This window comes from Trichechus manatus, unplaced genomic scaffold (assembly GCF_000243295.1).
Source record: "Trichechus manatus latirostris isolate Lorelei unplaced genomic scaffold, TriManLat1.0 scaffold00138, whole genome shotgun sequence".
Taxonomy (NCBI): domain Eukaryota; kingdom Metazoa; phylum Chordata; class Mammalia; order Sirenia; family Trichechidae; genus Trichechus; species Trichechus manatus.
Window position 1 is genome coordinate 362,503 of NW_004444074.1, and position 26,640 is coordinate 389,142.

The 26,640-nt window shown below is 42.8% G+C and overlaps 1 protein-coding gene across 6 annotated transcripts in view; it reads left to right on the plus strand.

The window, feature by feature from the left end:
• Positions 1-25,252, plus strand: part of SSH2 (slingshot protein phosphatase 2) — a 137,299-nt gene extending 112,047 nt beyond the window's left edge. For 3 of the 6 annotated variants that reach the window (XM_023739613.1, XM_023739616.1, XM_023739617.1), the window contains 4 exons: positions 2,593-2,739; positions 5,804-6,004; positions 15,193-16,027; positions 18,226-25,252. In XM_023739613.1, coding sequence (XP_023595381.1) covers positions 2,593-2,739; positions 5,804-6,004; positions 15,193-16,027; positions 18,226-20,316 — 3,274 coding nt within the window. In that variant the 3' untranslated portion in view covers positions 20,317-25,252. The remainder of the gene's footprint in view (positions 1-2,592; positions 2,740-5,803; positions 6,005-15,192; positions 16,028-18,225) is intronic. The other 3 variants (XR_002825448.1, XM_023739615.1, XM_023739614.1) reach the window with 3 other exon arrangements.
• The last annotated feature ends 1,388 nt before the right edge of the window (positions 25,253-26,640 follow it).

A 26,640-nucleotide genomic window follows, 5' to 3' on the forward strand; every position in this document is an offset into this window, starting at 1 on the left:
CCCTGAAACTACTGCCCTGAGATAATCTTTAAACCTTAAAGCAGAACTATCCCCTGAAGTCTTAAAACCAAAGAGTAGTTTAGCTTAACTAGTAAAAAATGTCTGCCTTGAGCATTACGCTCTTTTAAAAGTATATGGGATCAAATTGACAGCAGCAACTTGAAAGATTAGATAGGAACCTTAGGGGACAGTGAATTTATGTTAATGGGGCAGGAACAAACTCAGAAAAGGAGGGTGAGAACGATTGTACAATTGTACAACTCGAAGAATGTCGTCAGTGTCACTAAATGGTACATGTAGAAACTGTTGAATTGGTGTATGTTTTGCTGTGTATATTCTCAAAAACAACAATAAAATAAATGTAATTTTTTTTAAAAAGAATATACTGTGGATGGTTTGAGGGCTTTTTAAGTGTAATTTGACAACACGGCCATTGGCACCCAATTTACTGACTTTAGAATCTAACCCCAAGTAAAGTGCTACTCAGTGTTGAGTCACTTAGTGTTGAGATGGCAAAGAAATTTCAAGGCGTGCCAATTCCAATAGGCAATGGCTGCCCAGAGTTCTGTAATGAAAACAGTTGGAAAGCCCTGTGCTGTCTCCAGAGAGAAAATGCCATATCCATTACTGAAGTATGGGGTTGGGGGGGGCTGTTATTTGTTTTTATTTTAAATAAAGTAAGAGAAATGTGCTTGCCTTTTTTGAGTGGTAATGGTTTTATTGACATATAATTCACAGTTCACCCATTTAAAGTATACATTTCAGTGGCTCTTAGTATATTCACAGAATTATGCAACCATCACCACAATCAATTTAGAACATTTTCTTTACCCAAAAAAGAAAATTTGTACCCTTTAGCAGTCACCCCCATTTCCTCCTTCCTCCTCCGCCCCTGACAACCACTAATTGACTTTCTTTCGCTGTAGATTTGCCTATTTGAACACTTCATATAAATGAAATCGTTTAATATGTGGTCTTTTCAAACTGACTTTGACTTAACATGTTTTCAACGTTTATTCACATCATAGTATGTATTGGTATGTCGTTCCTTTTTTATTACCAAATAATATTCCATTGTATGGATCTGCCACATTTTATTTATCTTCTCATCATTTGATGGGCATTTGGGTTGTTTCTACTTTTTGGCTGTTACAAATAATGTTGCTTTGAACATTTGTGTATAAGATTTTATGTGCACATGTTTTCATTTCTCTTGAGTAGATACCTAGGAGTGGAATTGCTGGGTCATATGATAACTCTATGTTTAACCTTTTGGGGAGCTACCAGACTGCTTTTCAAAGCAGCTGCACCATTTTACAGTCTCATGATGTGCTTGCTTCTTAAATTAAAAAAAAAAAAAAAAAAAATCCTTTCTAGTAATGGGCTTTGATGCTAAGTTAAAACAGATTCAAATCATGTTTCAGAAAAATTTTGGCCACCTGACCTTAACCTCATAGTTGGCTAGGTATGGCTCTTTCTGAGGTGATTTTTTTTACTTCAGAGATTGGATTTATAGAACTCCATGTGTGGTTTTGAGAAAGAAGTAGCTTCTGCAGAGAGAAATGAGTGAGTCTGTGTTGTATTGTTGAATAACCTCAGTGATGTCTAAGTCCACACAGCATTGAGAAAAGACAACCCATTGGTAAATTAAACCCAAGTATTTACTGAAATTGTGCAGTGAGAGAGAAACCCACTGCCATTGAGTCAATTCCAACTTACAACAACCCTACGGAACAGAATAGAACTACCCCGTAGGGTTTCCAAAGCTATAAATCTTTACGAAAGCAGATTGCCACATATTTCTCCCACAGAGCAGCTGGTGGGTTTGAACCGCTGACCTTTTGGTTAGCAACCGAGTGTTTTAACCACTACACCACCAGGGCTCCTGGTGAGAGAGAGAGCAGGAGGAATTTCTGATACAGAAACTCTGTTCTGCAAGCATCTCGGTATGGGAGAGCCCTCAGACACATCTGCTGCCATAGCAGCCAGGAATGCAGCCAGATAAAGTTGAGAGGTTAAGAGAGTTTTAAGTCCAACTTTCCTCTTACCCTCCCAGCCCTGGCCTCATTTGCCTTCAGTGTAGTTTAGAGAAAGTAATAAAGCAAAGTCTGACAATCTTGACAATTAGAAAGGTATGAAGTTTTTTTTTTTTTTGAGGGACATGTCAGGAGTCTGATTTTATACAAATGACTTCCAAAAAACAAATTACATTGCTGGTAATTTTAGTGACAGAGAAATTGTCAGATTATGAGCCTCGGGTTGATTCTTTAGAGTAAAATATGAGGCATGTTATCAAGAAACTATCAAGGATGAGACTGTGTAACAATACATAAACTGAAAATGGAATTTAGATGTTGAACTTGGCAAAAAGCTTTTCTCTCAGTAACTCCCTGGTGCCCAGGTGTACCCAAAACTCTGTTACACAGTCTTCATACTAAATAAGTATATCCTCTTAGTTCTTTAGCTTTCTTCATTATTTTGGTATTTTATTTCCACCTAGGATGTAAACTAGTTTTAAATAAGCAAAGCAGCGCTGGGAATTGAATTTAGCCTAAACAGTAGAGCACATATGCTCCCTTGTTTTCCTTGCAGGGTGCGGTATATCTTGAATGTCACTCGAGAGATAGATAACTTTTTCCCAGGAGTCTTTGAGTACCATAACATCCGGGTATATGATGAAGAGGCAACAGATCTCCTGGCCTACTGGAATGACACTTACAAATTCATCTCTAAAGCAAAGTGAGTAGCGTGGTCCCACACACACATTCTGGCCTCTGTTCCTGTATACCACCCATGGCTGCGGCCTGCTGACTATAGATAACTTATTGATAGTACTCAGGAAAAAGGAAGTAAAGAAAAAAATGAATCTGAGATTTTTTTAATTCTAGGGGAAAGAAGACTAGTGACTCAGTACTTTTCCTTTAAGTAACTGAAGCCACTTGACGAATATGACCACATGTTGGCTATTTCCTTTGAACATAATAGGCTTCAGCTGCAGCAAGAGAAACAGAAATGAGAGTAGTGGTTCTGAATGAAATTCTTAAGTGCCAGTGGGGAGATTTGAAAGTTATGTAATAGAAATTATTCCAGAAGGGTGGTATGGTATGCCCTCCTCTTTGAAGACAAGGAGAGAGACTGAGTAAGCTTTGGAAATCTTTTCCCATTCTTTGGCTGTATTTTTATGATATTCTAAATGGTGAAATTTTTCTCTGAGTTTTCTGTTGATGTCTTAATTGGCCCTTTTAGTGTTAACTAAATAGTTAAATTAATACTAAATAGTATTAGTATGTCACCACTGCATTTTTTTAAGGCCCTAGGGATTTTTTTGCCCACCCTATCACTAAAAGGAACCATAAATGAGCACCTTGGCCATGCTCCCTGTTCAGGGAGGACCACATTGAAACCATCCCTGGCACATGAGAAGCACTTCTGTTTTTTTTAAATCTTCCTTCAGGAATGATTCTACAGTTCTCTTAAGAATCCTTCATGGTCAGGAAATTTTTTCTTTTAGTTACCTTGAACTCTCATACTCTGTCTTGAGCCCATTCCTTCAGTCTCTAACTAGCACCCGAAAGAGCATTTTATATTCTTGAAGCCTATTATTAAATTACTCCCCATAATAATAGTACCTTTCATGGCTTGCTCACTGTGCACCAGCCACTTTACATGTATTATCTATCACATGTAGACTTTTCCAGAACTCAGACAGATAGTGTCATCCTCCTGTACAGATGAGGTTCAGAGGGGTTAAGTAACAAGTGTGAAGATAGGACTTGAACGTAAGATCGTGTCTTACTTCAGAGTACATCAAGTATTCAGGAGTAGTCTAGTGTCCTGAGGGAAGGGGACTAGAAAAGGTTAGGCCAGTTGTCACAGTCCCAGCCAAAGAGGCTAGAGTTCAAGGTGAGGCCCCAGTCCCAGTGAAAAGAAAGGCTAATTTCAGCAGGCTGTGATTAGGGCTCAAGTGAGGCACCCAGGATACAACATTTAAGGAGGAGCTCACTCTCATGTGCTGAGCTACACTTGCGCAAGTCTGAGAGTGAGTACTTCCTTAAATCTTGCACCCTGTGTACCTCGACTGTCTGACCCTAATCAGAACCCTGAAATCCAGACCCTACCTATAGATGGGTTTAGGATTCCTAAGTGATGTCAAGCTTGCTTAACCTGAAAGGGTGGAATTAGGTTAGGTAAGAACTAACTTCAGATCCTTCACTGCATGAGTTAGACATCACTGAAAAGCTCAGTTCAGAATATGCTGAAGAGTTTTCATGGTAATGAATTTTATAATTGTATTTTTCTTAGGGTTGTCCAAGTTTGAGCACCTTCCATGCCTATAGGCATAATCCTGAAATGTGATGCATTAAAGTTGTCAGAGCTTGAAGGGAAAATATAGAGCACACATCTAAGCTTCCATCTAAGTCACTCTGCATTGGCTTCCTGACTGTAGTCTAAATGAAAACCCTATGATGCCAGAAACAAAGCAAGTATTTATTTCCTAGCCATTTGGGATAATCTAAGCACACAGAGACACACACCCACCCCAGCCTTGTTGTTGTTGTTAGATGCCATCGAGTCGATTCCAACTCATAGCCACCCTATAGAACAGAGTAGAAGTGCCCCATAGCGTTTCCAAGGAGCGGCTGGTGGATTTGAACTGCAGACCTTTTGGTTAGCAGCTGAGTTCTTAACTAATACGCCACCAGGGCTCCACACTTAGGACACCAAAATTTTATATCTAGTCGATAGGTAGGAGGTTAATCTTACCTTTCCTTTGGGACTGCTTCAGTTATTCCAGTCTGTTCTCTGCATTCCTGTAGCTTATCTGGTTCGCTCACCTTGGCACTTAACCTCATACCTCCTTACATTGATACTTAACTCTTTCGTGTGTCTGTTTTTCCAGCAACAGGTTTATATCTTGTCTACCATCATACAGTGAGTGAGTGAACAGATAGAAGATTTTCCCTGTTATGCTGACTTGTGCATTTTTTGACTTACTGGAATAGCCACTTGGAAGGATTCCAGAGCCTGTGTCACTAGTGATAAGAGTAACAGTTCCTTTCCAGATTTTAAACTACTATTCTACTTAAGCAGCTGGTAGCTTAAATTAATCAGCAAGTCCGTAAGGTTGTTCATAATTCAGCAAATATTTGAAGGCCTACTATGTGCCAGACACTGTTATTAGCAGAATTAACATAACTGAATAATGTTCACATCCAAGGTAATGAGCTCTGGCATGTTCAGACTGGGGGGGTTTGTTTTGGGCTTTTTATTTTTAGGGAGTAGCTTTGCTTTCTTTTTCTTCCTCCTCATTAAAAACAAAAACAAACAAGAAAACAGTGGCAACAACAAGCAGTTCTCATTCATTCTGTTCTCATCACTGAGAAAGCCATGCGGTGTATCACATGCTCGTATCCGACTCCACAGGTTATATAGCCAGTCCCTAGATAGGACACTGGTGGTGGTGTTGTGAAAAATAATATCCAGGGCTACATCTGAGTAGAAAGGAGGCTTAGTTTCATTTGGTTTGTGCTTTCCTCCAGGAACAGAACCCTTACTGGAACTTGAACTGGAAGCAACTCAGAACATTTGAATAAATTAGATGAATCACTGCCACACCCGTAACTCAAGAGAGTGCCAGCCATGAAACATGCCCCTGGGGCTCTGAGGGGGCGGGGCGGGGGGCTGTTGCATAGCAAGAAAATGGAAGGGCAAGACAGGAGACTTTGAAAAATTTAGAGCCCAGCTTTTAAAATATACTCACTATTGTTTTTTCCTTGATCTCTACCTTGATCCCCTAAACTAGGAAACACGGATCTAAATGCCTTGTGCACTGCAAGATGGGGGTGAGTCGCTCAGCCTCCACTGTGATTGCCTATGCAATGAAGGAATATGGCTGGAATCTAGACCGAGCCTATGACTATGTGAAGGAAAGACGAACCGTGACCAAGCCCAACCCCAGCTTCATGAGACAACTGGAGGAGTACCAGGGGATCTTGCTGGCAAGGTGAGTATTTATGTGACTTTCTCAAATTTTCCCTCCTTCTTCAAGACTCCTCAAGGCAAGTTGAAATGTCCTTTTCGGCAGCTAGTTTCCAACCTAATTTGGACCTGGTGTTTTTTTTAAAAATTGACTTATTCCTTTATCAATCCTATTTTTAAAAAAATAGGTATAAACATTTAAGATTTGTGTGGACCCATGAAGACATCTTTAAACAACTAACTAGTAAGGAATGTTCGCTTTGAGCCGTAAGCTCTTTTAAAGAAGTATCTGTATGAGATCAAATTGACGACAGCAACTTTAAAACACGGAGGGACAGAGAGTCTTGACTCGGTGGTGAGACGATATGGGTAAATGGCGAGAATGGTGACACAGTGCGCAGGATGCAGCCAGTGTCGTGGGGCTGTACGTGTAAAGAACAGTGAATGGATGTGTCTTGTTCTGTGTATTTTCACCAAAAACTTTTTTTTAAAAAAGATTAGCATGGAAAATTAAGCATTTAATCTTCCAAGTTGCAAGTTGGTATAATTAAACTAAAGGGTGAAAATACTGTTTACTTCAGTTCTCAACTAGGGGCAGATTTTAATAAACACTTCTGAGTATCTTATAAGGCCAGATGCAACTACCTTATCAAAATGCATACCTATTATTCCAAGCTAATGCTAAAAAACCCATTGCAAGGTAATGCTAGGCTCACTGAAATTCTTGGAAATTCTTTGACCTATTCTTAAAAAAAAATTAAAAAATACGGGCTTCTTTGGGTATTCCTTTCAGGTATTTCTGGTCATGTGACAGATCAGTAGAATTGGGATGTATATAACCCATTTGAAGTATGAAGGTACTTCCCAGAAACAACTGTTTTTTGTTTTCTTTTTAAAAGTCTTATTAACCAGTTTTACATATATGCTTTGCAAAAAGGCAGCAAATACAAAGGGAAAGTATCATTTCTAAGCTCAGCGCCCACAGACAACAGTCAACATTACTTTACCTGTTTCTCCAGGTCTTACTTCATCACCTGTATTGATGATTTGTTTTCACAAAAGTTATTCTGCAGCTTGTCTCTCTACACAATACTAGGCCTTGACAGCTTCCTGTATCACTAGGAATCAGATGTTTTCAACAACAATAATTTGGTAATTGGTTATAAAATGAGTAATTAGTGCATTGATTATTACTCCTGTGGTGATGAAAGCCACCTTCAGTCGCCCTCGGGAACAAGATTCAGAGATTAAACTGGATTTAAGGATCAGTTTTCCTGGGATGTGCTAGATTTTGCTTTGTTTTTTCCATGTAGACATGTTCTAGGTGGTTTTGTTAGGGCAAAGGCACAGCTGCCTAGAAGCAGTTGGGGCTGGTGCCAGGGTTTGACTCCAGTGAGTCTCATGACTTGGTCTTGACTCTTGAATCTGGGCTGTGTTTCCCTTGAACAAAATGTTAAATAGCTTTCCAGCCTATCCAGGCAGAAGGACCACCCTCCCACCCCTGAAGTATTGTGAAAATGTGGCCACAGCATAGCATTATGGTTTCCACTAAAAAAAAAAAAAAAAAATCCCACCCATTTACTCAGTACTTGGCATGATTTCATCTGAGCTGTTCTCTTAGGAGGCTGGAAGGATACTCAAGCCTCCTCTGCTTAAAAACAATTTATAGGTCTTTAGGGCCAGATTTTGATGACATTTTTAGATTAGATCAGAAGGTAGGACACAGCAGTTCTTTTTGGCAGAAGAAAGGCATCTGAGGGTTTGATGAGACATAAATATTATATATTCCCAGACACACACATGATGGATGTTAGGCAGTGTCCTCACGTGACCCATGGAGAGGAAGGATACTATGTGTCCTGCCAATTTCAGTATTTATTCTGGAATCCCAGGCTACTGCAAGCTGTTGAGTTGGATTTTTTAAGTGTATATGGTTTTTCTTAGATGTTAAAGGAATTTCAGAAAAATCTTAGATAAGAATAAGAAGGGCAGCAAAAACCCACAGATCACCCTTCCTCTTCCATTTCCCTTTCTTTTCCGTTCCATCCTGCCTCCTGTGCTTGATTCATGGAGGGAGGGGCAGGCCCTGGGGAGTGAGAAAACCACAGAATTTGAGTTAATAGATCTGGTTCCCATTCCTGTTTGACCCCTTGCTGCAACCTTGAATAAGTTACTTCTCATTTCTGATCCTGACCTGACCCCATCTGTAAAATGAAAATCAAGTGACCTATCTCACAGGATTATCGTAAATAAAAATGTATATAAACGTATATTATGTACTGTTAAGGATTATTCAGATGTAAAGGGTAGCCTTTGGAGGCTACCCAGAAAATACACATACACCCATTAAAAAAAAAAAATTGCCATCAATGGCAACTTTTAGTGACCCTATAGGACAGAGTAGAACTGCCCCAGAGGGTTTCCAAGGAGCAGTTGGTAGATTCGAACTGCTGACCTTTTTGGTTAGCAGCCATAGTGCTTAACCACTATGCCACCAAGGCTCCACACACATATATACATGTGCCGTTTATTTCCTCCTCCTTGACGTCAACCACTGCCTCCCACCACCCATAGACACGGTAACTTCATTAGAAACTGGGATGGGAAGTAGCCTTGAAATTCCCTGTGTAGTGATGTTTTCTGGCTTTTAGGAGCTAGAATTTAGTGCTAGGAGTATCACTTAGGCTGCTTTTGGCTTCAAGTTATAAGATAACCTGCATCAGCATGGATCTCAACAAGAAACATATGGCATGCTCAAATCAGGGATATTTGAGGAGGGCTTAATAAAGGGGCCATTTACAAAGGTGTAGGGTTGTAGTAGACTCCCAAGGGACTAGTATCAGCAGAGCTTTTACCACTCCTAGGCCCAAGGAGGGGAGGGAGCAGTTACGAGAACCTGGAAAAAGAATCCTGTAGAGAAAGACACCTTCAGAAAGGAGTCATATCTTCAGTCAAGGGACAAAACCAGCCTAGGCATCTACATATAAATCTACAGCATCTGGCTAAAGAAAAGGAGTATTTTAATTAGGGAAGAAGACCTCTCCCAGAATTCCCCTAGCGGACTTCCCCTCAAAACCCATTGGCAAGGATTGGATCATATGCATAAAAACAGTCCCTGACCAGAGAAATAGAATTTCTAAGACTGGCTAGAACAAAATTCCTGTTCAACCTCTGGGGCTAGAGAATTACCCAAACCAAATCAGGCCCCTCTGCCAGTAAGGAAAAAGAGTTGGAAGTACCTCAGATATACAGCCATTAGGGTCTGCAGTCTACAGTGTGTTGTCAAAAAACCTTGGTACTTGTAGGCTACCTGCCAAGCCAGCTGCCAGGTAGATTGGGCCCAGCAGACCCTTGGCCAGCCCGAGTGCTGCTCTGGGCCTGCCTGCTTAGAAGACCAAAGAAAGAGAAGCCCCAGCTCCTGGGGCTTGCAACATAGATGACCAGGAAAGAAAGGTCCTTAGAAAACTCCCACTCAATCTCATTGCAGGACACTTGCTCAGATCTTGTATTTCATATCTTCTCCCAGGAGGCATGTGATAGTTTTCTGTGTAGTAGTGATCCTGACATTCTCCAGTCCCATGGTTATTCAAGGGGGCACTGGGTGCTTCACTTGAGGTGGCAACTCTGTTTAAGCTTAGTGCTTTTACCTCTTAGTAGAAGAGAAATTGACTGAAGTGACACTAGCTTCCTGCAGTAATTTATAAATTGGTGACTATCTTTTAATCACAGAAACCCTGGGTAGCAAAAACTACTAGCCAAAAAGTTGGCAGTTGGAACCCACCCAGAGGCGTCTCAGAAGACAGACCTGGTGATCCGCTTCCAAAAGGTCACAGCCTTGAAAACCCTATGGAGCAGTTCTGCTCTGCACATACGGGGTTGCTGTGAGTCAGAATCTACTCAGTGGCAACCAACAGCAACATCTCTTAATCAGAGTATGATGGTGTGGGCTGAACAGTGACAATACAAGGACTTTTTATATCTTTCAGTATGTCATTAATAGCCTGGGAAAGAAGGCTAATATTTAATATTCCACTTTAGACCTAAAATGGGGGGTATTACAGAATTACTGATATTGTTCATATCTGCTTTTATTTTGTTTTTGTTTTTGTTTTTACAACTAGGGGGTGGGAGTGAGGCAGGAGTGGGGAGAATGGTGTGTGTGTGTGTTTTGAAACTCTCTTAAACTGCCAGCAGCCCTGTTTGTTATTCCGCACTCAGATCATGCAGGTATCTGGCAGATTTGTGTTCCATTAGACAGGCTCAGATTTCAGGCAGACCATTGGCAAGCTGGACCATGTGTCCGTGGTATCAGATTCCAGTGTATAGGGGGCATGGAAGAAAAACTGGGTGGTGGCCACGGAGAGTTCATGCCACATGTCCTCACAGATGTCATTTTTTATTCTTTGAATGCCCCTGTCTCCAGGACAGGAAGAGACAGAGTTGTCTTTTAGCCCCGCTTTGCTGGTGGGGACATTGAAGTCTAATTAGCTTGTGCACAGTGGTCAGCCAGCAGCAGGGAACCCAAGAGTGAGGTAGATTTCTTATCAGGTGACAGCCAAGTAAAATTGTGGTTTAAAGGGTCTTCCTAACAGCTTTTCACTGAAATAACTTTAAGGCATCTGGGACCATACACAGCACATAGAAAATGCTCAATTAATGTTCTCTCCCATTTCTACAGGCTGCCTAATATCTTAAGAATAGCCGTAAACAATCCGATTTTATTGTAACCGATACTCCATTTTTACCTTTGTTTTCCTCTGTACAGTCATGTGCTGCATAACGTCCATTTGGGCAACATCCAACCACATGTATGTCCGTAGTCCCATAAAGTTATAATAGAGTTCACAAATCCCAATCAGAGAACTAGACATAAGCAGACGTAACTGGATGTAGTGAACACAACAGCTTCCCGCATGCAACACATGTATCTCATGTCTCTTGTATACAAAGTTATTGTGCTGCCAGGCGTATAATGGTACGGTACATATTTAACCTATAACATGTATGTCTTGGTAGTCATAAACGTCTGTTACTGGCTTATGTATGTACTATACTGTACTTTGTATTGTTATTTTAATGTGAACTTTCCCTACTTAAAAAGTTTACCATACAACAGTGTATGGTTCGACTCGTAGGCAACAGCATCCAATCTCGTGTATCATGCATCTCGAGTATTGTAGCATTATCTCTCTGTTTAATTTTCTTTGAAAATATTACCATGAAGTGCATCATGGCTCCCAAACGCAACAAAATCAGTGCTAGGGATAGCAGCAGCAAGAGGCAAAGGAGAAGTTATCGATTTGGAAGTGAAACAAAAGGTTGTTAAACAAAATGAAGGTGGAAAATCGGTGAATGCTGTTGCTCACAATTTAGGCAAGTTCGCACAACATCCAAATCACATAACATCCTGTTTTCACAGAATGTGTCATGGATGTTAAGTGACGCGTGACTGTATAACTTTCTCAAACAGAGTTGATGCTTCACTGAACATAAAAGAGCAAGAAAGTGGAGGCAAGAGAATGGGGTACCATATGCACCTGTCATTTAAATTTCCTTATTGTTCATTTATTAAGTAAAAGGCCAAATTCTTACCCAGAATGTCCCAGTCATCTCATACATATCTGTGTGTTTATGTAAATCCAGATTCAGGTCAGAGGCCACTCAAGGGGGAAAAAGAACCTGAGACTTGATTACATCATCTAGGCCACAGACCAACTCTGAAGTTATTTTCTGGCATCTTGTTTACTCACTGCCTACCTAGAATAGATGGAGGAGTCAGCTGGACTTAAAAATTAGCAGTTAAAATAATAGATGCAATCTGATGTCTTACATCTATCCCAATTAAAGTAGCATTAGAATAAACTGACTTGGAAAAAGGCTTCATTGGAAAACACTTTGGTGTCACTAAGAAAATTAATGATGCACACATACCTTATAACCCCCCTTTTCTACTTCTATAGATAAAACACCTTTGAGAGACTAAGAATGTTCATGGCAGTGTTGTTTGTAATAGCCAACCCTGTTATTGGGTAAATGGATGAATAAATTGTGGCATATTCACCCCAGTGTATAATTACAGCCACACATATCAATGAATCTCAAAAGTATAATGTTAGGCAAAAAAAACAGTTGTAGAAGAATACATACAGTAGGATTTTATTTACATGTTCAAAACATGCAAAACTAAGTAGTATATAGTATATTGTTAAGAACAAAAACGTGGTACCACTATAAAGAAAAGGAATGATACGTACAAAATTCAGGACGTAGGTTACCTCTGAGGAGGGAGGAAATTAGGAAGGGACACGTCGCATGGCAGCGCTTCAAAGGCAATGGTAATGAAGATCTTCAGTATACGAGGGAGCTGCCTACCACTCGCCTTGCAGGTCCTATTGCATACATGAAAAATGAGGCACTATCCGACCCATCTTTGGATGTGCAGTTTTTTCTTCCCCCATTACAGATAGGTGTCAGTTTAATTCTAGAGCCCCAACCCAGTGTTTTCTGATGATTATCTTCCCCAGGAAGAGAAGGAAGTCCCTGCTGGGTAGCACAGCTATGATGTCAGCAGCCACTTCCTTTGAAACCTGCACCATGTGTGCCTGTTAGCATAACTTCAGTTTCTCATTGCCTCCTGATTGATCAGTGATTTTCAGGCAGTAAAAAAAATCAGCCTTTGGAGGGTTCTTGGGATCATGAACACATCCCATTTGCTTGTTAACCGATAAGCTGTTCTTCTGTAGTATTAGAAGGGTGAGAAGAGCAGAGCTACCCCCTGAGACTTCTTTCCCAGCCATTTGTGTCACAGGAATTATCCCCCCATGGTGGGTGAGAGGAGTGGGTGCAGGTTTGAACATCTTCATGATAGTGAGGGATAGAAATTGGAGGACACAGTCATAGCTAGGGCAAGGAATGGGTGTGTCACAACATAAGAGGGGAAACTTTAAAAGGAAGACTACTGGCAATCCTTGGTTGGTCACAGTGGTACAGTTTAGGCCCAACAGATCCAAACAGTCAGCCTGCCCCTTCCCACAGCCACTCACTTGTTTGGGATGTGTGATATGTTGTCTCCTCCTAGGGGTGACTGGAGTTCATGCAGCTTGGAAAGCGTGAAAACCCCACCTTTACACCCAGCTGATTGATTACAGCTTGTTTTCATAAACACATGGACCTGGTCCCTGCTTAGGAAAGCACCCCCCTGCTTTGCAGGCCTGAGTCAGAGAGAGCCCCACCCAAGCAGCAGACAGGCTGAGAGCAGGTGCAGAGTTGAGAACAAACAGGGGTTCACATTAGTGCAGGCGCATGACTCGGCAGAGATTCATAGGCAGCAGAGGTGGGCGTGGCCTTGAGCCCAGGGGCAAGTTGTTTTGGGCTGTTTCCCATTTCACCCTGCAGTTAGGTAACTCCTCATCAGCTTGTAAGTAATAGAGACCACACCCCCAAGCACTACTCTTAGTGACCTGTTCCCTTGGCAGGTGGTCCTTACCAGCCACAGGGCCACCTTTCTCTTTTTGGCTGGGGCTTTGGGTAACTGAGGAGCTCTGGTGGCGCAGTGGCTTAAGCACTTGCTGCTGACCGAAAGGTCGGTGGTTCAAACCTACCAGCTGCACTGGGAGAAAGATGTGGCAGTCTGCTTCCTGTAAACACTTACAGCTTTGGAAACCCTGTGGGGCAGTTCTGCTCTGTGCTGTAGGGTCACTATGAGTTGGAATCAACTTGATGGCAACAGGTTTAGTTTGGTTGGGTAACTGTGCTTCCTTGTTAGAATATGTAGTTTAAAATGCTATCTCATCCCTTCAGCCAAAGATTAGACAGTCCCATAAAACAAAACGAGACTAAAGGGGCATAACAGCTCAGGGACAAGGGACTAGAAGGCAGGAGGGTACAGGAAAGCTGGTAGTAGGGAACACAAGGTCAAGAAGGGACAGTGTTGAGGTGTTGTGGGGTTGTTAACCAATGTCATAAAGCAGTTATGTGTACAAACTGTTTAATGAGAAACTATCTGTTCTGTAAACCTTCATCTAAAGAACAAGTAAAAAAAATTATGCTATCTCATTCCGACATCAGACCTTCTGTCCATAAAATAAACCAACGGATAAAAGGAACAAGAGTATAAAATAAACCAAAAGACATTAGAAAAAAAGGAGGTATAATGTCTCTGAAGAACCCACCTGCTTTTCCAGGCGTCCGCTTAGCTTGATGGTTTTTAGCCAAAGATCCTTTTTAAAAAACACCTGTACTTTATGCTTATCCTCTTCCATTCTGTTACTGAGCTTTCTTTCTAGATTTACAGGCCCATCTTTGCATTCCAGTTCAACGATGATCACCAATCTCCTCATACCCCTATGTCAGCCATTATCCTGTATCAGCTCTTCATTATGAGGAGTTGGTAATGGGCTCCAATAGAGTATTTCCTTTTGTATTACTTGTCTTTTGTTTTGATTGTGGGGATTTTTTTTTCTGATTATAAAGGTTAAAGATGCTTATTATTTTAAAAATTAAAAGATCATAGAAATATAGAGTCTAGAAAGTAAAAGCCCCTGGTATTTCTGCCTTTTCTGAAAGAAAAAAAAAACACTATTACCAGTTTGGTAATATTCCCCCAATTTTTTCCTTCACTTATTCTAACATGGGAACAGAACATTCCAAGTGTTTTCAACATGCTTTTCCATTCCACTAAAATACCTAACTATTTTTAACAGCTTCATAGCATATAGTTGTGTGAACTGTAATTTACATAAATTCTTTTTTGTGTGTGCCTAATTTTTTACTGTTACAAACAGTTTTGCAATAACTTCTTTATATGTGTATCTTTGTGCATTTTTCTCCAAGAAAAATTCTTAAATTTTGAGAGCTCTTGCCAGATTGCTTTTTTAAAAGTTCTGCAGTTCACATTGCCACCAACAGTGTATGAGCAAGTTTGTTTGGTCACACCATTATCAACACTGGCTGTCACCAATCACTGTAACTCCTGTCAGTCTGTCTGATAGGTGAAAAACTCAGATCTCATGTTAATTTGTTTTTGTTGGTTTATTTTGTTTTGTTATTAGTTAAATTGAGCATCTTTTCAAATATTTATTGTCTAGTTCCACTGGGCATTAACAAAGCACTTTGAGGGTTAAGATTTAAGTTTATTTGGGAGCGATTTCCTGGGAGGGTGCTGATTGTTTTCACAAACCAGAGTAAGGCATTTCTTGTGTATCTCCTCCACAGCAAACAACGGCATAACAAGCTCTGGAGATCTCATTCAGATAGTGACCTCTCAGACCACCACGAGCCCATCTGCAAACCAGGGCTAGAACTCAACAAGAAGGAGATCACCACCTCAGCTGACCAGATTGCCGAGGTGAAGACCATGGAGAGCCACCCACCCATACCTCCCGTCTTTGTGGAACACGTGGTCCCACAAGATACAAATCAGAAAGGCCTGTGTACCAAAGAAAGAATGATCTGCTTGGAGTTTACTTCTAGGGAATTTCATGCTGGACAGATCGAAGATGAATTAAACCTAAATGACATCAATGGATGCTCATCAGGATGTTGTCTGAATGAATCAAAATTCCCTCTTGACAACTGCCATGCATCCAAAGCCTTAATCCAACCTGGACAGGCCCCAGAAATGGCCAATGAGTTTCCAGACTTAACAGTGGAAGATTTGGAGACAGACGCACTGAAAGCAGACATGAACGTCCACTTACTGCCAATGGAAGAATTGACATCTCGACTAAAAGACCTCCCCATGTCCCCTGACCCTGAGTCACCGAGCCCCCAGCCCAGTTGCCAGGCTGAAGTCTCAGATTTCAGCACAGATCGCATTGATTTTTTTAGTGCCCTAGAGAAGTTTGTAGAGCTTTCCCAAGAAACCCGGTCCCAGTCTTTTTCCCACTCAAGGATGGAGGAATTGAGCGGAGGAAGGAGTGAAAGCTGCCGACTGTCAGTGGTAGAAGTAGCCCCTTCTGAAGTGACAGCTGATGACCAGAGAAGCAGCTCTTTGAGTAATACTCCCCATGCGTCTGAAGAATCTTCAATAGATGAGGAACAGTCAAAGGTAAAAGTTGTTTTTATAGTTCTCCACCTAATGAAGTTCTTTTCAAAGACAAAATGTTTGGGATTCTGCTCTGTTCATTTTATATTTAATGTTGTAGATTTAGGAAGGCAATATGGGAGGGACAGTCTCAAGGCTGAGATTTGCCTGGAAAATTTAGGGTTTAAATTTTTTGTTTCATCAGTTGTCTTTTGAGGAATTCATCTTTTCAGGGTTTTGGTGTCACTGGAAGCATTTCTGAGGGGATGAAGAGAGAACGGAGTAGCCAGAATGAATGTCTTGGCTGAACAAGGAGAGGTCCCCTCCCTGGACTCTGTAGTTCAGATCAGTTGTCACCAGTAGTAAAGCGCCAGTGACTCAGCTGCCTCAGTGAGACCTGTGTCTCTCTAAGAAGATGGATTTGCTTGGGAAATTCTTTTTTGCTGCAGAAAATTCAAAGACTAAGCATGTGTAAATAGTTGCTGAAATAGCAACTGATTCTTCATACTGAGTTCTGCTGTTAATACTGTTGCTGAATTGTTGCTCATTTCAGACCCAGTGGTGCTTAAGAATTGAGGGTTGGCTTGGGGAAATGATTTGAAAGCAGACAGAATCCTAAGATTCTTCTTAGTAGCGTATGAGTTCTTAAAAGCCATCTCAGTCCAGGGAAAGAATTACTGCCAAATCATCAATTCTGAGATTCACACTTACTCTCATTTTGACATTTCTTAAATTGGGATGTCTCTTATAGACAATGATGTCTTAGATCAATACAGTACTGTAGTTGGGAAGTAAATGGTGACAAGTTTACTCTAACTTAACCAAACTTCACTAGAATAGATTCTTGACATCTCCTGGTGTCTCTCCACTTACGTTTACCACCTTATCCGCTCTTTATCTGTCTCTCCTTAACTGCCCCCTGGGCGATTCTTGCCTCTGCTTCTGTCTTCTCTCCCCAAAGCCTATGCCTTTGTTTCTTTTCTGCTGGGAAGTTAGAATGCCTGAGCTCTCCTTTGGACCACTGGGTGTAGCAGCACTGACAGAAATAGCCTTTCTTCGAAGACCTTAATCATATGAGCACCCTCTCCACAGGCTGCGCACATCCCAGACCTGCTGTGGCTTCTCTCCGAGTCTTGGCAAGTTTGCCTCAGCCTGATGCCCTGGCAGATTTTCCCCAAAGACGTGACTGGCCTTGTTAGTTTGTACTAACTCTGACTCTCTTTTGAAGAAGAAAGACTTGAACAATTCCAAGGGAAATAATTGTACTTTGAAAGCTGACAGAAATGTTTTAACAGAGTGGATGGATGGTCATAATGATACCTGTTTAAGAGGTTTCCAAAGGCCATGTCCAGATTTTGAAAATCTTGGTTGTTTGGGTGTGTTTTTGTTTTGTTTTGTTTTGTTTTGTTTTGTTTTGTTTTGTTTTCGGTAGGGCCTGATTTTGCATTGGCCAAATTCTTTGGTCTTGTCCTAAATCCATCTAGGAATTCATAAATGGTAAAACAATAAAATACCAGAGAGTCACAGTTTCAGAGTTTGCTGAGTTATGTGGCTGCATAAGCTACGTAACCCTTTCCCAGAAGAAGTCATTTAAACTTAGGGATTGTGTGGTCAGATACAGAGTGCGTTCTCCCTGCCCATCTGTGCTGGGGATGCTGCTGCTAGGAGAAGCAGTGGGAGGATGGGGATGAAAGCTGGCAAACGGAGGAGAGAAGAGAGCAGTGAGTGTCCTATCAGACATCAGATGGTAGCCTCATCCATCTCGCTCCAAGGCATATCTAAGGCCTTGAATGGAACTCTTCCACTTGAAGTAGACTGGGATCAAACTGGAAGTTGATAGGCCAGAGGAAAGAGATTTCATTTGCCCCAGTATGGCCTGCATCCTGGGTGTTCGTGGTCTTAGAAAAATAAGTATTATGGGAACCTCCAAGGCAATTTGCTGTTAATTTTGGGGGCAAGTTTATTGAATTGGAATCCTACCTGAGTAAACAGAACAGAAAGTTTTGTAGACCTGGGAACTAATTTTGTATCTCTGACTTTGATGAGTCCGGTTTTTTCCTTGTACCACAAAACAGATGGTCAGAGTGCAGCCCCAGGCACTCCATTATTTATGTCCTCATGTCCAGATAGGTTGTCCTGGATCAGGATTAATAAGCAGAACATCTGGCATTTTCAACTGGATTGCAGTTGTCCATAACCATCCCACTACTTTCTCTTCTTAGGCAATCTCAGAACTGGTCAGCCCAGATATCTTCATGCAGTCTCACTCAGAAAATGCAATTTCAGTCAAAGAAATCATCACTGAGATTGAGTCCATCAGTCAAGGAGTTGGACAGATTCAACTGAAAGGAGATGTCCTACCCAACCCATGCCATACGCCAAAGAAGAACACCATCCATGAGCTGCCCATCGAGAGGGCCCAGGCCCTGGAAAACAAACCTGGGAATCTGGAGCAGAACAAAGGTTCCTGTGCAGCCCAGCCTGAACTAGCCAAAGACTCAGGGAAGTGGGACCCAGAAGGCTGCCTAACCACATGTTCATTCACAGCAGACTTGGAAGAAGAGGAACCAGCTGAAGGGGAACAAGAGCTCCGCAGCCCAGAGATGCACCCAGGTGCTAAGTGGTGCCCGGGCTCAGTGAGGCGAGCCACATTGGAGTTTGAGGAACGCTTGCGGCAAGAGCAAGAGCACCATGGTGCTGCCCCTGTATGTACGTCACTGTCCACTCGCAAGAATTCCAAGAATGATTCTCTGGTGGCAGACCTAGCACCAAAAGGGAAAAGTGATGAGGCCACTCTGGAACATTCAGTTGTCCCCAAGGAATCAGAGATGAGCAAGGACAAAGGGGAATGCAGTGGATCTAAGGCTGGCTCACTGCCCCTTCCTGAGCAGAAAGCCATTGCTCCAGCACCTGAGCTGCTGGAGTTTCACCCCTTGCCAGCTCCTCAGGAGCACCCAGTGTCAGATGCTAGAACACAGCAGGAAGGAGTCCTGAAGGAGCAGAGGACTGTGCTTTCATGCCAGGGGTCTGAGACTCAGGCAGTCCCTCTTTCCCTTCCCAAGAGGATAGAAATCATCGAGTATACTCACACAGTTACGTCACCTGATCACCATGGCCCAGAGGCTGAAGTAGCCACCACCGAAAAGGGTGGGGAGCAAGGGCTGAGGAAAGTAAAAGTGGAAAAGTCCATCACTGTGCTCTGTGCACTGGATGAAAATCTGAACAGGACTGTCTGTCCCAACCAGGTTTCTGTCCACCCCCAAGTGCTACCTCTGCCACATTCTTCCTCTCCTGAGCATGACAGACCCACCAGCCCAACCTCCACCCTTAGCAGCCCTGATGACAGGAGCAACAGCCCATCAACACCCCTAGAGACAGCAGCGCCTTTTGTCAGTTGCACAACCCATGTACCCTCTGCCAACTTGGATTACCTGCATCCCCAAACCGTGGTTCACCTGGAGGGCTTCACAGAGCAAAGCAGCAGCACAGACAATGAGCCCTCCACACAGCAGGGTAGCTGGGAAGAAAGTCAGGAGGGCCCCCTCTGCAGTGGCGATGAGCTGCCACATAAGGGCTCCCAGTTAAGTAGCGAAGATCTAAGCTTAATTAGCAAACTTGATGACAATATTGAGGAGTTACAAGAAAAACTGGACCCATCACCCATGGCCTGTCAACTCCCACATAGTTCCAGTAGTGACAGTATAAAGGGTCTCAGCCACAGCGCCGGTGTGGTGAAGGAACGTGCTAAAGAAATCGAGTCCCGAGTGATTTGCCAGGCAGGGCTCACCAACCCATCCCAAATAAGGCGCTCAGCTTCCCTCGTCAAGTTAGGTTACTTGGACCTCTGCAAAGACTGTTTACCGGAGAGGGAACCTATCTTCTCAGAATCCCCTCATCTCAAACTTCTTCAGCCCTTCATCAGGACGGACTCAGGCATGCATGCCATGGAGGTCCAGGAGCCCCCAGAAAACCCAGGTGTCCCCCAGAACCCAGAGCCCACCAAGTATTTTGTAGAGCAACTCAAAACAACAGAGTGTATTGCGCAGAGCAAGCCAGTGGAAAGGCCCCTTGTGCAGTATGCCAAAGAATTTGGTCACGGTCAGCAGTGTTCACTCCCCAGGGCAGGACCTGAATTGACTAGTTCTGAAGGAGGCCTTGCTTTGCTACAGACCCAGGGACTACAGTGTGCAGGCGCAGCTCCAGGACTGGCTGTGGCGCCCCGTCAGCAACATGGCAGAACTCACCCCCTTAGGAGACTTAAAAAGGCGAATGATAAAAGAAGGACAACCAACCCCTTCTATAATACCATGTGATTCTGAGCCTACACATGTGACTTTTGAAAAGAAATGTTTGTAAAGGGGCAGGTGTAATATGTAAGGAACATGCACTTTATTGGTTAATTTTATAATGTTTTGGTCATTTTACTGTTCTTGGCGCATGCAGGGTTTGGGTTTTGTGTGTATGTCTGCGTGTGTGTGCAAGAGAGAAAGAGAGATTTGGACTGCAAGACCATTTTGTTTTTTTTTTTTTTTTTAATTCAAACCTCAAAAAAAAAAGAAAACTCATTTTCAAAGAACACCTTTATCAAAGGCAAATTGCTGTTTTTCAATCAACTGCCACCTGCTCCTCATTTTGCCCTCTGAGAAAAGGCATGGTTGCTTGACTGAGGGAAGGAAGCAGATGGGGAGGGTAGAGATGACGTTGGAAATTGGAAATGCTCCCCAGGGCCATTGTGATGATGGTTTGGTTCGCAGACCTGAGGCACTGGATAAACTGAAGGGCAGCCAGACTGGCGGCAGAGCGCTCTCAGCCTCCATCTCCAGCCCCAGCCCACTGGAGTCCTGAGGCGCACGAGTTCTGCTTAGCTTTCAAAGGGTGTCTTCCAGAATCCATTTCTTCTGGCATTCCAGAGCCTATCATTACAAAAATGATAATGGCTGCCTTTGTAAATTTACCAAGCAAATAGTTTTTTCCCAAGCAAATAATTTTTGACATTAAAAGTGAACCCCAAATAAAACTCAGGAGAAAGTCTTCTGTAAAGGAAAGCATGACAGGAGGAGGAGGTAAAGTTGTGGATGGAGAGGCCACTGCCCCGTAACTTCTGGATTGGTGGGATCCACACGAGTGGTCATCCTGGCCTTCCCAGTCCTCCCAATGAAAACGCAATAGTGACAAGTTTGTAAAACAGCAATTAAAACTCAGTGTGTTCTTTTAAAATGAATACATCTGTAGGGTTTTAACCCTTCCATTACTTGAATAATTCTGTGGGCCTTCTGAGTTTAATGGCCATATTTTTTTTTCCAATGTATTTCCCTCCCCCTTGCTATTTCCCCAGTGCTGCCTGTGGTTGTTTTTTTTTTTAATTTCATAGATGATATTTTAATTGTTACATATGTATAACCTCCATTGAAAGCAAAGTTTTCTACATTATCACTGTTAACACTTGACATAAGTCTTTTTTGGGTTTTTTTTCCCATTCTTTTCCTGGAAGGTTTGTCATTTCTCTAAAGTTCATACACAGTATTTATGTACATATGTGTTGTCACTTTCTTACAGTGTTTTGTTGTTGATGTTGTAGGATCTTTTCAATTTATTCTTTTTAAGAAGGAGTTAAGCTGCAACTGGAAAACACATAAAGACACCACAGAAATAAAACTGATGGGTGTTGGTAGAATCTGCACAGTATATTGATGGTGGTTTTAATTGTTTAAATGGAGACTTCTAATCTCCAGTTCCTGCCAAATTATGTGTTAGTAACTTCCTCCTCAGAGAAAGCCCTGAAGCCTCCCATTAGATCGGTTTGCCTGAAGGCTGATTTCTGAGACTGAAATCCCAGAACATGGTTTGCTGGTAGCTGAACTGCAGCCAGGAGTGAATAGGACTGTCACTTCTGCCCAAGCTGGACGCTCCTACTGGTGGCTGAGAGGTGGCAGGGGAGGCCTCGGCCAAGGGCAGGCACCTAGTAATTGAGGAGGCTGTTGCTTTGCTGCTGTTGTGGGTATCATCAACACAAGCACCTGCCATAAACAAGCCTGCTTCAGCTTCTTACAGAAAATATATTTACCCTGGAATGAAATACCCTCTGAAGTTCACCAAAACGAAGGTGGTTTGCAAATTGCTTCCTGTTTGCTTTGGTTGATGTCCACATTGCTGAGAGATTGACCTGGTGGACTTCAGACTTAGGTTTTTGGCTTATCATAGCATTGAAAGGAAAAGACAGATGGAGAGACTGTCAAGTTGATGTCAGAGGGCAGAGTTTAGTGGGGGCAAGCAGTAGGGTGACCCACAGGAGAGAGTAAGGGTGGACTGAGGCCACTCTTAGGTGCTCCAGACGAGCTATAAGTCCAGTTGCCGTGTGAAACTCTGGTTGGGACTGACACCACTGCCAGGAGGCAGGTTGGGCAGAAACTGCCTGTTGTGTCTTTGTGGTGTAGTGATTATGCATAACTGTGCTGTCCCTAAATAGCTTTCTTAAAGATTCAAATGTATCATCTATACAGCTTTGTGATTCCTGGATACTTAATGTGTTGTGAGGTGGTTTTTTAGGTGCTATGTACAAATGTGAGGAGGCTTGTGAGACAGGGTTATGAATTTCCAGGACTCATCCGTCTGAAGTGACCATCTTGTTGAGGCCATTCCACCACCAATATGACGGGAAAGACAGGAAGTTGGGACAGAGGCAGGGAGAGATTTGCATGGAGGATAAGAAAATGGTGTCCACTCATGTTAACCCCTGAGATGGTGACATCCCACACATTCAGAAGTAAAAGCAGTATCAGCATTACTATACTGCTCTCTGCTCCCCTCCCACTGTGTGTAATGCTCATGCTCACTGCATTAAGTAACAGCAGAGCTGGGGAGAAACCCTTAATGCTGTGAAAAACAAACTTTTTGTTTAAAGAGTGGAGGAAACGGTCTTCCTATGCCTTCCATTTTGTTTTTATTACATATTTTATCATTTCATTTACCTGCCTAAATAAACATCCTCTACGCACAGGGTCTATGATTCAGCCATGCCAAGGGGCTTTGCCAGCCCTCTCAAACTCCCACAGTTGGGTCTTATTTTATTTACACGACTGAGCAGTGTCCTGGAGAGGTATATAATGAGGGGTCAAGGACTTCTCAGACTTTTTCTCTTCAAACTTTCTGAGAATCTCTGGTGGCCTGTTTCCCTTTTCTGTTTGTGGAATATCCAGACCTGGAACAGCAGGGGTTTGGTAGATTGACAAACTGAGGAGGAAAAGCTTTGGCGTCTTGCTCACTGCCTCTGTCTTCATCTCAAAAACCACCATCATCTGACTTTCATTTACTCTGGAGGGCTGTGTGTGTATGTACTCACGTGCATGCACGCTTGTGTGTGCACATATTCGTAAAGAGTAACATTTTGATGCGTGGGGAAAAAGTCCCAGGAGCACACAGGTTTTGAGCTATAATCTGGGATGGTTACCTGGTCAGTGTGAAGGGAGAGAAATCCCAAGCCTTTCTTGGTTTTGGAAACACTTAGGAATAGTGTGTACTGTAGTGGACATGTAGTACTGTAGTATGGTAGTATTCATCTCTCTTCTTTTTGGTTGCCTTTCAGATTCTAAAAGTTTGGGATCATTCCTCATATCTCGGCCTCTTCAGGCCCTTTATCCAGAATTTTCCTGGTTCTGTACCTTTATCCCCACTGGTATTTTCTCTTTCATTTTTAGGACAGCCCAGGCTCTGGGGTCCTCTCCTGTTCATGGGCCCCAGATAGATGCTGTCGGCTAGACCTGAAGCTTCCTACGAGAAGCTGCTTTTCTGAGACAAAGCAGCTTATAGAAATCACCTGTTCCATCTGAGAGTTTCAGTTCTGAAGTGATCTAGGCATGTTTGGTAAAAATGTTTTTGTGGGAGTTGTTTCTTGTTCTTCTAAGAAAGCATTATGCAAAAAGGATAACTTTTAAAGGGCATTTTAAAATTTTTCAGTAAAGCCATTCTTTGGCTTTCTGGACACCTATTTGTGGATACTTTGTTTACATTGTGAGTATTAAAACCTGTATCGTCTCGTCGGCCGCTCAGCCTCCTTCCTTTTCAGGTACCCAGCCATGGCTGTCCTGTGAGTCCTCACCGAGCCACGCCATGGTCAGCCCTCATGAGTAAGTGGGCAAAACCTGGAGCTGATTTCTACCTGTGTCCTGCACCCCCATCCAATACTCTGTGTGGAAAATAGTTGCTGTTTCCTCAGTGATGGTGTGTCTTACAGTGAAGGTTGTGATGGTGAATGGCTAGTGTCATTTTTGTTTAATTTTGTTTTGCTTTTTGATGGTAGACAAGATGAAATTTTAGCTGTTGCATCACCAATCCAACTTAAAAGCATCTTGGACTTTGTTTTCCCTTCCAAACTAAAAGTAAGATGAAGGCACGTATTAGGTATAAGCGTGATTTGCTGCCTCAACTCATATGACACCCATATCAGGAAAAGGCCTGCTATGAAAGCAGGTGGCTGCACGCTCCTAACCCTTTTCCCAGGGCTTGGGGTCCCTTGATGCCATGGAGAGCTATTGCAAGGTGCCTCTGTACTTTTCCAGCCTGGCAGTGGAGGGTGACTGGGCCTGGCTCCTGCTGTGAAAAGAGACCAGCCTCATTTTCTCAGTGCCCCAGAGATCTAGGACAGGATTTCTAAACTGGAATCACCCCTCATCAGCTTGAAGAGCCCCCAAGAGGTCTATGACCGGTGCTGCCGTCTGTGTCCCCACAGCGATGGTGACGCAGCCTGTGTACACGTGCAGAGCTGATGACCCAATCAGAAAAGTGGGTAACTGGTCCTGAAATGTTTTCCAATCAACAAGCCCACAGGGGATTGCTTGGTTTTTATTTTTTGTTGGGTTTTGGTTTGCTTGGCATAGCTTAAGGTGCCTTTCCTTTGTTTCTTTCTACTTTATTTTTTAGGACTTTTTCAGAATATGGAAAACAAGTCCAGAAGACTCTCTCACTGACTGTTACCTTTGCCCCAGGCCACCCCAAACTTTTATGCTCATGTTTTATTAAATAAAGCAGGTGCTCCCTGGAATCTCTGGGACCTTTTTGAGGCATTTGAAACAGAATATAAAGAGTGGGCTCATCTCCTTCCTTAATCTTCCTGGTGGTTGGGATGTTCCACTTGTACCATAGATTTTTTTATTACTGATGTGCTCCGCTGTTTTTAAATGTGAACTTGTGCGCAAATGTGCAGATTCAATGTTCTTGTTACAGATTGAATAAATTTTTATTTTGAAGATGAAACATGAACACATGTGCTTTATCAAATACAACAAAGGAGGAAGGGGTTGCTGGGGAGAGTGGGAAATGACGGTAAATCAAACATGGAGCAATTCTCATTGATTGATGCCCCATCGATCACACCCTTAACAGATAGCTGAGCTCTGGAGAAAAACAACTTTCTTCTCTCCACAAAATAAAAGACTAGATAGGAGATAGAATTACTAAACATTATCTCAGGGTGACTCCAGTCAAGTGACCAAGCTGGGAACTTGCCTGGTCAAGGAGGCTCTTGCCAAAGCCACCACCTGAATGTTAGGGGAATGAATAAGCAAAGGAACCAAAATCCCTCCACCATCTGTGGTGCAGAATGACTGGTCTGGGACAACTGCCGTGACCTTCTCCAGCAGGGACTGGAGTTGGTGGGTGACCTCTCTGGACACTGGTAAGGTAGAACTCACAAGCTTTGAGCACAAGACAGCAGCTCGGTGAAAGGTTTCTAGAAATGGGACTGACTGCAAGGAAGTAGAAATTTTAACCCTATCCACTGCTTCACCTCCCTCTTTTAGAAGAGAAATGTGATGATGGTGCAGGAGGGAGATTGGGGCCAAAGGGCAGTTCTCTCAAATGAGTTGGGGATAGGGGGTATTTCTACTTCTTCCACCTTTCCCATCACAAGATTTTTAGTGGGTGCCATTCATCACATACCATCTAGGGAAAGCTCAGTTTTCAGTTTCCAAATTGCTAACAACAAAACGTCCTGAAGTTGCCAGAGGAGACACTGCCTTGAACTAAAGCTGTGACCCTGCTTCATTCTGAATCACCCATTATCAATTAGGAGGTGCACGTCCCTGGTCTCTGGCTTGAATGCTGGATGGCGTTCATGATAGAGAGCAGAGTCATTTCACAAAATATTCTAGGCTCCTGGGATCTCTGACCGGTCTAGATGAGCTCAGTCTTGGCTTTCTAGCCAAAGCAGACAGACCAAATCATGGTGTTGCCAGGCCACCCCTTCCAGAAAATGGCTTAATGAAAGATGAAATCTGTGCCCATCTTCTACCTCTTGCAGTTCAGAACCCAGCTGACAGTGCAAAGTGGTACCAGGAAGGGGTGGCACCAAGACCAGGTGGCTTCTTCCCGATTGGTTCTTCATGCTTTGGCTCCACCCACCCATGGCTCTCCCAGAACTTGGCAGCCAGAAGAATGCTAAAGGGCAGAGTTGAGCCACGCCATGCCCAAGCAATAACTGAGAATCCCCCTTCCTGTACACAGATGATGGACTGAAGGCAGGATGGACTGAGAGACTCCTTTCTAGTCCCAGACTTTTACTTCTAGAAAAGAGTCCCCAAGTGTCTCTAAAAAGGAAGGCGGGAAGGAGGAGAGTGGGAAGGAAAGATGCTGTTTCAGAGTAG